General features: G+C 44.0%; 2 protein-coding genes across 2 annotated transcripts in view; one reads left to right on the top strand and one right to left on the bottom strand.

The window, feature by feature from the left end:
• cdh11 (cadherin 11, type 2, OB-cadherin (osteoblast)) overlaps nt 1-12,500 on the top strand; it is an 84,111-nt gene that overhangs the window by 15,201 nt on the left and 56,410 nt on the right. The gene's annotated exons all lie outside the window — the stretch shown is intronic.
• LOC130206773 (cuticle collagen 2-like) lies at nt 8,015-9,999 on the bottom strand. Its single transcript, XM_056434888.1, has 2 exons — nt 9,799-9,999; nt 8,015-8,619 (listed from the first exon to the last, which is right to left on the bottom strand). Exons 1-2 carry the CDS (start codon nt 9,902-9,904, stop codon nt 8,318-8,320), a joined length of 408 nt encoding a protein of 135 aa, XP_056290863.1. The 5' UTR covers nt 9,905-9,999; the 3' UTR covers nt 8,015-8,317.

Here is a 12,500-nt window from a genome sequence, read left to right as displayed (position 1 = left end):
TTAAGTGTACGAAGTACCGTTAAGTGTACAAAGTACAGAGTACTGTTAAGTGTATGAAGTACCGAAAATCGCTTAAGTGTACAATGTACCGAACCGTTAAGTGTCAAGTACCGAGAACTGTTAAGTGTACGAAGTACCGTTAAGTGTACAAAGTACAGAGTACTGTTAAGTGTATGAAGTACCGAGTACCGTTAAGTGTATGAAGTACCGAGTACCGTTAAGTGTACGAAGTACCGAGAACTGTTAAGTGTACGAAGTACCGTTAAGTGTACAAAGTACAGAGTACTGTTAAGTGTACAAAGTACCGAGTACTGTTAAGTGTACGAAGTACCGAGTACCGTTAAGTGTCCAACTGTTCAACCCGCTATTCGACTGGCGCCGTAGTAGCTGCGTTGTTTTGTTGTTTTTGCTTTGAGACGTTTTCATACGCCATGTGTGTGTGTTTTTCCGTGTTTTCCGTGTTTTTCGTGTTTTCCGTGTTCGTGTGCGTTGCCGTCAAATTGGTCGCCAGCAACGTTCAGAATTTTTATATTCGTGATATTTTATATTGTGATGTTATGGAAGCCGGTCACCCACGCTGTTTATAGGCTACTGACAGCGTTGAGCAAACAAGGTCACTGTGTGTGTGTGTGTGTGTCTTTGTGTGTGTGTGTGTGTCACTCCAATGTGCCCACACATGTGTTTTCACATGCTTGTGCTTCAGCTGACCATGCAAGGTCGATGTGCGTGTGTGTGTGTGTGTGTGTGTGACCGTGCACCTGAGAATGAGCATCACTAGGGCAACGGATAAAAGTAGCTTCAGGCTTTCTGCACGTGTCACCGTCACCGCGAGGTGAGACTGTGTGTGTGTGTGTGTGTGTGTGTGTGTGAGAGTTTAAGCATGCGTATCTTATCTTCACGTGAACCAGGTGTCTCCACAACCAGAGAGTTTCCTCCACAGAGTTGTGCTCGGTGTCTTTGAGCCGGCGAGGCGTGAAGTGGAGTCTGGTTTTCGGGGAGGAAGGAGACGCTGGTCTGGAGTCAGTGAAGCGGCTAACGGCGGCACAGAGCCGCGTTCACATATCCACACACCTGGCCGCCGCTGCTCTCTGACCTGGAGAAGAGTCCAGTGTCAAAGGAATATTACGGTGACATTTTGGAAGAGCGACCAAACAACAACAACAACGTTTTTTCCGATGTTCTGTTCACTCTCTTTTGTCATTTTTATTATGAGAGACTTGCACTGAATGTGGAGGAACGGGTTCAGACAGAACAACCCTCCACTGAGAGGGCAGATTAAATAACAATTTATTGCAATTATTTCAGCTTTTCACGAGAAACTCAAAGATTCAACGGGAAAACTAATTCCACGAAAAAACAAATAGTTTTAAGCCATTTTTTTGTTGATTATAAATATATATATATATATGTACTGTATATATATATATGTATATATATATACATATACAGTATATATATATATAAATAAGGGAGGACATTTAAACTATATATATATATATTATATATATATACATTTATATATATAATAATATATATATATAAATATATATATATATTTAAAACGGACTATGAAGAAAAACAAATGTTGTGAAAAACAAATAATTTTAAGCAATTTTTTGTGGATAATATATAATAAAAAAAGAAAGACATACAAAAAAATATATATATATATATTGAAAAGGGACAATTATTTTCCAGGTGCTTGTTTATCGACAAACATGCATCAGATTTTATTTTATATCTTTATTTAAAAGGGACAATGAAGAAAAACAAATCTCATGAAAACAAATAATTTTACGCCATTTGTTTCTAAATAATATATCAAATAGTTCAAACTTGCTTGTTGATAGAAAAACATGCATCAGATTTTAAATACATTTTTTAAATATCTTTATTTAAAACAATGTACCGTTAAAACATTTGAATACACCGAACCAGTTTGTAGCTAAAGCTAATCAGCATATGTAGTCCCTCGACAGACCATAACACGCAAAACAAACAAAACAAACATTAACAGGATAAGACACAGTACAATCATTATTTTTTGGGGGGGGGGGGGATTCAAATTGAGAAGTGTGTATTTGAGGGGAGGTTGGCGGTTTATTGAGGTATGCGATCGCAGCTCCGGACAACAAAGAGCTCTCTGTGGAGACCTGGAGCAAGAAGGAAGGGATGGGGGGTCTGGCTTCAGCAAGCATGGGGGGCTGAAAGAGGAGGGGGGGGGCGATTATGAAGCATCCAGCGCGTCCGTGTATTGGCTTGGAGCAGGTGGGGGGGGGGATGTTTTGGCACAATGACCCCAGTGTCCTCCTCCATCACCGAGTCAAATGCTGAGGGGGCGGGGCTTATAGAGAGACAATTAGGGTCATTACTGCAAAACGCCACTTATCAAACTCCTCCCCCTTGTTGTTGTTCCCCGTCCACTCGTCAGTTTATTCAAAAATATAAGTTAAAAAAAAGAAAAGAAGAAGAAGAACCGCGACTTTTTGAGACGTTTGTTTACGTCAACAAGTTCAGGTCCAGAGATTCAACCACAGGTTTTATAGATATATATATATATATCCTATTTATAGCCAACACCTGCAACTGGCTGCAATCATACGGATCAATACCACGTTGAAATGAAGCTCTTGAAGTATTTACTAGTGTTGTGCGTGTCGGTGTCTCGGGTCAAAGGTCAAATCAATCCGTCCACACTGACGAACACACACTGCTTTATAACAGAATCAGATGTTTTATTCCCCAATTATACATTTTATTCAGCGTAAAGATTTCCAAGTTGACCGCGTTGACCATCAAGAGCGTTCGGATGATGATGATGATGATGATGATGATGCTTTGAAATCAAACGTCGTTGATCTTCATCAATATGAATTTTAAAAAACTGAAACATGAAGTTAAAGCTCTGAAGCCCTCCTGACCTGGAGGTCTCAGCGGGCTCATGTGTACGTAAACGGTGTGTGACACTGACTGGATGAATGGAGTGTGTGTGTGTGTGTGGGGGGGGGGGGGGTCATCCATCCCTGGCTGAAGGGGGTCTTTAAAGGCTTAGTGGAGTCCACTGAGACCTCGTGTTCTGCCCCCTCGCCTCCTCAGTAGAGCAAAGATAATCTGGGTCTGCTTCTTCCCTTCTCTTCTCTCGGGGGACCGTCTATACCTCTCTCTCTCCCCCCTATCTCTCCCCCCCCCCCTCTCTCTCTCTCTGTCTCTCTCTCTCTCTCGACCTCAGTGACTCGCTGCCTCGCTCAAGGACACTTTGACCGGACACCCGGTCGTTGATGCACACACACACACATATATATGTTTATTTATATATATATATATATATGCACATATATATATACACACGTAAATATACATATATATATGTGTATATATATATCTACACATATATATATATATATGTATATATGTGGATATATATATATACACATATATATATTTGTATATATGTGTATATATATATATACACATATATATAGATGTAAATATATATATATATGCACATATATATACACACATAAATATACACATATATATATGTATATATGTGTGTATATATGTATATATGTGTATATATATATATATATATTTATACACACATATATATATATATATATAGATGAAGGTCGTCTTTGCTGACAGTAAATATTATTAAAGCACAACACGGTGCAGAAGACGTAGTCGGTGCTCTTTTCCTTAACCTGATAACTTTGACCTCCGACCTCATGCGTCCGTCGGGTCGGGCGGGCATGTTGGTCCGAGGGAAACAAAAGATCCTCCTGTCTCCATCTCGCTATCTCTAGGTCTAGGTGTCAGCTGTTGGGGACAATAGAGACAGCTGTATCCAGATCAACCACAGGCCCCCCCCCCCTCTCTCTCTTTGGGGATTAAGCCAATTAGCAGCTGTCCATCCCCGCGGCGTATCGCGGACGGCTAGATCGATACCCGGCTGAGCGGAGGGGAGGGGGCGGGGCCTGATGGAGGGGGGCCGGACGGAGCGATTTAAAGGGGACGGAGAAAAGGAAGAGACGCTGAGAGACGATGTGAACGATTTAAAGAGCATGAAAAACTGTTTAAAAAAAGAGGAGAGAGAAAGAGAAATGGTGGCAGAATAAAACACACAACCGGGAGAGACGTCACACATGAATAGATGTGCAAATCACCCCCTCCCCCTCCCCCCTCCTCCCCCCTCCTCTCTCCCTCCGGATCATCTCGCTCTGTTTCACATCTGTTTTCCATTCATATATGTGTGTGTGTGTGTTTCATTTGTTTGTCGTGGGTTGGGGAACATCTGAGGATCTCATCTCCTCCATGACAGCTGAGAGAATCAATATAACTCTTAGAGAGAATGACGGGGGGGTATAAAATAGAGAGGATATGAGATTTGAAAAAGGAGAGGAATTGGGATGCAGATGGTTAAATTGAAGCGAGAGAGGAAGAAATGATTTAAAAAGTCATTTAAAGGGGATGAATGATGGATTTATAGAATGGTGGAACAGGAAGAGAAGTGGAAGAAGGGAGGATGACGATCATGAAAGAGATAAAAAAAGAAACATCTGTCACACCCAGAACTATGAGGACATAATTGTACGTGAATATGCCTTCAATGGCTAAAAAAGAAAGGAGGAGAAGCTGCAGTTTTGAACAGATTGAAGCGAAGGGATGGGGGGAGGAAGAGGAACAGGAGGAGAGTAAAGGGAAGGAGAGGAGGAGGAGGAGACGGTGTTCACAATGAAGAGGTAGAGAGAAAGTAGAGGATGAAGACCAAATGGACATTTTTTTCTTTTTTTAAAACCAATGGAAGATAAATAAATGAAGGGAAGAGGGAGGAAAAAAGGAGGATAAGGAGGAGAGTAAAGGGAAGGAGAGGAGGAGGAGAGAGTGTACAAATTGAGGAGGTGGAGAGAAAAGTGGAGGATGGAGACCAAATGGAAATAATGAGAGTTTTTCCATTTTAAAAACCAATGGAAGATGAATAAAAGGATGGAAGAAGGAGTCAAAAAGGAGGATAAGGAGGAGAGAAAAGAGAAGGAGAGGAAGAAGAGATTGTGTACAGACATCCAAAGAAATTGAGGAGGAGGCGGAGAGAGAAAAGTGAAGGATGGAGACCAATTTTCTAAAAGCCAAAGGAAGATGAATACAATGATGGAAGAGGGAGGAAAGAAAGGAGGAAATGGAGGAGAGAAAAGGGAAGGAGAGGAGGAGGAGACGGCGTACAAGTTGAGGAGGAGAAGGAAAGAAAAGTGGAGGATGGAGACTAAATGGAAATAATGAGAGTTATTTTTCTTTTTAAAAAGTCAATGAAAAAAAATGAATAAAAGGATGGAAGGAGGAAGAAAAGGAGGAAACGGGGACAGGAAAGGAGACGAGGGTGACGTTTGGATAGATGGGGAGCTTCGGAACATCTGGCACGACTCTCACAAACTTATTTGGCTTATCTGATTTGTGTGTGTGTGTGTGTGAGAGAGTGTGTGAGTGTGTGTGTGAAAGGGGGGTTTGTTAGTCTAAAGCAGTGATGCACGAAGACACACACACACACACACACACTCACTCACTTCTACTCGGCTCGGCGGATCCGGAAAGAGAGAAAAGAGATCGAAAAGGTTTTGAGGGAAGAAGAGAGGGAATGAGGGAGAGAGAGGGAGAGAAGCTAAACGGGGGAGCGGTGGAAGAAAAGGAGGAGAAGGACAGATGGGGGAGGGGGGGGGGTGATTTACCTCGCTCTCCAAGGCCGGCGAGTCGTGTAATCAGGATTTTGTGATCTGCCTCTTTATGGAGGACGAGTTCCTTCAGCTGGTTCCCGTGGCGACGGACCGACATCATCATACAGATGTAGATATATATGTATTCATGTATTTATATATATTCTCATCGGATGTTGGTAGAAATACTCTCAATGGAATGTTTTTACATCTAAAGTTATCTAAATATGGTTTTATTTTGCTATATTTAGTATTTTCTTTGATATCATTTTATATTTGTTATATATATAATTTGTTATTCTTTTATAAGTCTATTCATTTTAGTATTTTCTTTATATATATGTAGATATTTTTTTATATATGTTCTTCAAATATATATATATTTTAAATATATATATATTTCTATATATATACATATAATATGTATAAAATGTATATATATACAAAAATAAAGAAATGAAAATACGAAAACGACAAAATATATTCTAAAAATATTCTAAAATACATTTAGATGTGATAGAAAAGGCGGAAGGTACACACATATATACATATTTATATATACATATGTATATGTATATGTGTATCCCTCTCGATATACATTAATAGATATTTATACATATGTTTATCTTCTGCCTCTAAATCTTTTTTTTTAAATGTTTTGTCATTTTTTGGGGGTATTTTCTTTGACATAAAAGAATTTAAAAAACATATATATATATATAGAAATAAATAAAATAAATACATATATGTATATATAAAATATAAATATAAATATAACTATATAAATAAATATATAAATAAATACATATATATATGTATATATATATATATATATATATATATACATACATACATGTGTACCTTCCGCCTGTTTTCCCTCCCGGAGCCTCTGAATAATTCACGGCGCGTCGTCAGTAAAACATTTGTTTGTCTTTCTCTTTGAGATTCTGAATGTGTGCATACGCCGCCGCGTATTACTGAACTAATACCTGGATTGATGAAGAAATCTCTCTCTCTCTCTCTCTCTCCCTCCCTCTCTCTCTCTCTCTCTCCATTCAGCCTCTCTCTCTCTCTCCCTCCGTTCAGCCTCTCTCTCTCCTCTAGCTCGGCCTCTCTGAGATTAACGAGCGTATTTTCCGCCTGTTTTAACCCTTAAGGAGCCTCTGAATAATTCATCTCCTTGTGCTCACACTAGTTTTGCTAATGTGCCGTCACAAAGACGTGCGCACGGAATCCACCTTCATGTGTGTGTGTGTGTGTGTGTGTGTGTGTGTTTAGTCGGGTCAGACTCTCAGGTTTTAAGACAAGGAGCGTTTTGTCCGACAAGAATTTGAGGCTGTGTGTGTGTGTGTGTATGTGTTTGTATGTGTGTGCGTGTGTGTGCGTGTATGTTTGTGTGTGTGTGTGTGTGTGTTTTAGACGTTGAGTGCTGAGTGCTGCCAGGATTTGTAGCTGTGCACCACAATGACCCTTTCATCCGAAGAACCATCTGATTGTGCGTGTGTGTGTGTGTGTGTGTAGGTGTGTGTGTGTGTGTGTGTGCGTGTGTGTGTAGGTGTGTGTGTGTGTGTGTGTGTGGTTTTGTTGGTCTCTTTCCTATGCGACCCAATCTCTTTATCCGCCCAGAACAATAAAAGATGGAAGCCCGGAGGCCCAGACACAAGAGGACTGACGGCTGGAAGATAAGCAGACAGACAGAAAGAGAGAGAGACAGACAGAGAGAGAGAGAGACAGAGAGAGACAGAGAGAGACAGACAGACAGAGAGAGAGAGACAGAGAGAGAGAGAGAGAGAGAGAGAGAGAGAGAGAGAGAGAGAGAGAGAGAGAGAGAGAGATTTTTTTTTTTGATTTTTGAAAAACACTTTATTTACATTTTTTCCATCACAACGTTTCTCTACAAATAAAGTGTTTTAAAAATCAGGTTATTTAAAATAAAAGCAAACAAACAAAACATTAAAAACATTAAAAAAGAAAACATGTTTTACCGAATAAAAAGTGGTGCAAACTCCAGCTCCTCCTCTACCACAGAACAAACAATATCTTTAAAACACCAGCGTTGTTTAAAAGCATCCAGGTCTCCAATGTGCTTGTAAAACCTGAACTCCAGCCAGAGTCTGGCTCTGATGTTACAGAGCCACACTGCCTTGGCCTCCTGCCCTCTCTGTTTTCCACCGGGACTTCCTAGTTAAATAAATTGCCATTTCGCTTCACGGATAAAAATTTAGGAGCTGCCACTTTTCTTTTCTGTTTTTTGTAGGCACCTCCCATGATAAAACCTTCTCTGTAAAAACCACATTAAAAGACTAAAAACTACTGTTAAAAGAGCGAAGAAACTCAAAAGTCTCTTACACTCGTTAAAAACATGGTAAATAGTCTCCCGGAGGTCACAGAAGGGGCACTGGCTCAGGACAGCGGGATTGATTACCAAAATAAAAGCGTTGGACGCGACAGCACCGTGTAAAATCCGCCACTGGAGGTCAGCGGTCCTTTTTTTTAGGGGAGGCTTGTATAGGACCCCCCACTGCGGGCCAGGGCCTCCATGCCCAAGTCTCTCTGACCACACAGTGGGCGGTCTGTTGCACAGTCTGGACCTGTTGATGCTTTTCACGAGGTTAAAATACAAAGTCTTCTTGTCTGCTTTGTTCAGTGTGCAGTTTTCTGGGTGGCTCGTTCTCAGCAGGGGGCCGGTGAGTCCCCCTAGCCCCGGGCTGAGGGAGATGTTTGGGAAGGGGTCTGCAGGGTCCGGCTCTGCTCTCTGCTGGCTGTAGTCGTTGAGGAGGCTCCTCTCCAATCCGGTCAGCCTCTGCCTCCACAGCTCCAGGAGCCTCCTCGCCACCCGGTCGGAATGCAGACCCAGCAGGGAGCCCAGGGCCGGGGGGTCGCTCAGCGTCGGCCCCACTGCATCCACCAACTGCTGCAGAGAAAGGGTCTTTGTTCGCAGCAGCGCCCCCGTTAGTCCAGGGGTGACGCTGCTGCCAATGTCTAGTTTTGCCCCGTGAATTAATGGTTCTCTCAACAACCAGAACAGAGAGTCAGACTGTGGGCACCTTCGTGCTTAAAAGGGCCCACGACTTAAAAACACCCTGATAAAAGGAGGCAGCCCACTTAGTTTTAAAAAGCTGGGGTCTATTAAAAACAGAGCAGTATCCAGCCCTAGGTTGTCAGCACGTCTGAGGATGCAGCTGGCCACGTCTCGCCACACTAAAACCCCGGACTCGTTAAAACTTCTGAACAAACTGTACTCTAAAAGTGGCCGTCCGGCTGGCCAGGTGGACAAGGCCCTGTCCCCCTCCTCTCTGGCTAAAACAGCACCCCCTGTGGCACCCAGTGTAGACCCTCCCAAAAGAAATCCACCATCTTCTTTTGTATGTTGGCTAAGAAGCCCGAGGGAGGGTCTAAAACTGTCAACCTGTGCCACAGTTGGGATGCAATAAGATTGTTTAAAACCAGTACTCTACCTTTAAAAGACATCTGGGGAGCAGCCACTTCCACTTGGAAAGTTTCCCCTCTATCTTCTCTGTGACGCCCTCCCAGTTCTTCTGGACCATGCTCGGTTTCCCCAGGTATATTCCTAAATATTTAAAACCGTCCGTCTTCCATATGAGTTTTTGTGGAAGAACCGGAAGGCCACGCCACTCCCCACAGCGAGGGCTTCGCTTTTCTTCCAGTTCACCCTCGCTGATGATGCCGTGCTAAAATCATGTACTATTTGATTTAAAAGGTTTACATCATTTTGATTCTTGATAAAAACAACAACGTCGTCGGCATATGCCGATAAAATCATTCCTTTACTAAAACCAGGTAAAAACAAACCATGTAGGCTAGAGCGTATTTTAATGAGGAGGGGCTCGAGGGAGAGTGCGTAGAGCATCCCGGACAGAGCACAGCCTGCCGGACCCCTCTACTCACTCTAAAAGGAGCACACAGCCTGCCGTTTATCTTCAGCACACTCTCAACATTACTGTACAACACCTTGATCTTAGCTATGAAACCAGCGCTGAACCCAAACTTCCCAGAACTTTCCAGAGGAAACCGTGTTCAACGCGGTCAAAAGCCTTTTCCTGATCTAGAGAAATCAGACCAGTATCCATACCCAACGAGCTGGAGACCTCCAAAACATCCCGAATGAGGTGGACGTTATCCACCATGGACCTGCCGGGCACACAGTAGGTCTGGTCCCGATGGAGGACCTGCTCCATAGCTCCCCTCAGCCTGGAGGCCAGGACCCTGGACAGAAGCTTGTAATCCACACACAGCAGAGACACAGGGCGCCAGTTACCGATGTCCTGCGGGTTTCCTTTTCCGGCAGTAGCGTCAGCACTGCCCTCCGCAGGACACCGGCATGGAACCAGAGGCCAGACTCGTTGAAGATGTCTAGGATGTCCCTCCGAGGACATCCCAGTATTTCTTGTAAAACTCAGCGGGAGGCCGTCGATCCGGGCGCCCTCACTGCATTCCCTGCAGGGCAGCTTTCAGCTCTTGGGGGGTTATGGGTCTGTCGAGCTCCTCATTAGTCTCCTCGGAGACCTGAGGCAGCTCCCACAGAGCCCCTCCGCCGACTCTCCCTCCTCCCTATACTCAGTGGCATAAAGGGAGAAGTAAAACCCCACCGCTCGCTTCCGGATCTGGCTTGGCTCCACAACCGGCTGCCCTGCGTCCGTCAGCAGTGAGTGGATCACTCGCCTGCCCACTCCTCCTCTCCAGGCCGAAGAAGAAGCTAGAGGAGTGTCCATCTCCGCGATGGTCTGGAATCGGGACCTGACCAGTGCGCCTTGTACTTTAACCCGAACAGGTCGTGAGAGCCGCTTTTTACTTTTGAGGACTTCAATATGTCCTCGATCTCCTGTGGACTCGCTCAAACTTTCTAGGTCCACTATCTCAGTCTCCAGGTCCTTCATAGATCTGGTGACATCTCTAGTGACGTTAAAAGTGTGCTGCTGACAAAGGAGCTTAATTTCTACCTTACCACGGTCCCACCACTGCCTAAGATTATTAAAATCACTCTTCCTCAGCCTAAAAATGCCCCAAAAATAAAACAACACCTCTCTAAAACTCCTATCGAAAGTTAAAACTGTATTAAAATGCCAATATGCGCTCCTGGGTAAAAAGTTCCTGATAAAAACATGACATAAAACCAAAGAGTGATCAGTAAAACCAGCGAACAATGCTGCACATTTTAAAAATACTAAAATGGTGCTTAAAAACATAAATACGGTCTAACCTGGCTGAGGAGATCCTTCCCTCCCTAACGTGGGACCATGTGTACTGTCGGCAGTCCGGATGCATCCTTCTCCACACGTCCACCAGGCCATGAGAATGGACCAGCCTCCTCAGCACCTGCTGTGAAGCTGGATGTGGCTCTGTGTGATTTCTGTCTTTAAAATCATCCTCTGTGCAGTTAAAATCGCCACCCAAGAATAAAAATCCTCCGAGGCACAGTCATTTAAAACATCATTAATTTTGGATAAAAACAGCTTCCTCTCTGTCCCGGTTGTTGGAGCATAGACATTAATTAAAACAACATTATAAAGGTCGAACCGTGCTTTCACAAAGAACAGCCTCCCTCCACGATGTGTTTGACCTCCAGTGACCATGGGCTGAAAGCCCTGGAGAAGAGGAAGCCCACTCCTCCGCTGAGGTTGGTGTTGTGGCTCAGGAGAACTTCCCCCCCCCACTCCCTCCTCCAGTCCGCCTCGTTGGTGCTGGCGCTGTTGGTCTCTTGTAAGAGGAGAACATCGTTGGCTTTCATCTTGGTAAATTCATAAATAGATGTTCTCTTCTTACTGTCCTCGCTCCATTTACGTTTAAAACTCCGACTCTGAATGTGTTCATTAAAAGAAAAGAGTTTAAAAAACAAATAAAACTTAAAATCAACAAATCAAATAAAACCCACATTGGAGCTCTCCACCTCCCCCTGCTGGATGCACTCCTTTACTTTGAGTAAAATCTTTTTAATCCTAAAAACCTCTTGCTTTTCAAACTTTTTCATATGATATCTGCAAGACTGTACAAAGTTCACGAGGTCAGGGAAGTGATGCCTGACCTCCACTTTCCTTTGTTTTTGTTCTGTGTAAAACTGGCTTATTTCGTGCACTGTGTGAAGTTGTTGAGCTTGACTGTTTGTTAAAATTAGAGGAGAGTCGCTGTCGTCTGCCCCCTCCTCATGACTGCTGTCCTCCACCGGCCCCGCCCGCTGACTCCTCCTGCTCTCCTCCACCCTGCTGGCCTTGGCCTCGCTGCCGCGCTCTGGCCGCTCTTCTTTCTTTTGGGGCCCTTTCTGCCCCTGCTTCCTCCTCATCCATCTCTACCTGCTCCGCCCCTCTTCCTCTGCACCGTCCTCCTCCACCTCTTCGCCTCCACCCACCTGTCCTACCCCCTTTATGGGCTTCTCACCACCATTACCCTCGTCTTTTTTTCCTTTTCCTCCTCTTTCCCACTTTCCTCATTATTCTCCACCCCACTCCCCACTTCCACCTCTAAGCCCGTGCCACCATCACCACCATCACCAATATTTTTTGTTGTTTTTTTAATCTTTTTTTGTTTGTTTTTTTCCCCTTCTTTTTCTTGTTTTCCTTCCTCCTCCCCACTTCCCACCTCACCCACAGCCTCTACCCCACTGCTCTTGGCAGATCCCCCCACATCCCCTCCATTTTCTTGGTCCGCTTTTCCTTTTTTTTCATCGCTCCCGACTCCACCCACAGCCTGCTTCTCACTGCCCTGTCCAGGCTCCCCACCCTCTTCCCCCCCCTCGCCACCCTTACCCCCATCGCCACCATCACCACCACCATCACTCAC

Source organism: Pseudoliparis swirei, chromosome 17 (genome assembly GCF_029220125.1).
Source record: "Pseudoliparis swirei isolate HS2019 ecotype Mariana Trench chromosome 17, NWPU_hadal_v1, whole genome shotgun sequence".
NCBI classification, from domain to species: Eukaryota; Metazoa; Chordata; class Actinopteri; order Perciformes; family Liparidae; genus Pseudoliparis; species Pseudoliparis swirei.
Note: the sequence above shows the minus strand (reverse complement) of the source record. Positions and strands in the feature narration are given on the sequence as shown.

Coding starts and splice junctions, on each gene's coding strand:
- LOC130206773 (XM_056434888.1), bottom strand. CDS start 9,904: ATGGAGCAGGTCCTCCATCGGGACCAGACCTACTGTGTGCCCGGCAGG. Junction 8,620..9,798: donor GGAGGTCTCCAGCTCGTTGG/GTATGGATACTG, acceptor CTTTCTCTGCAG/CAGTTGGTGGATGCAGTGGG.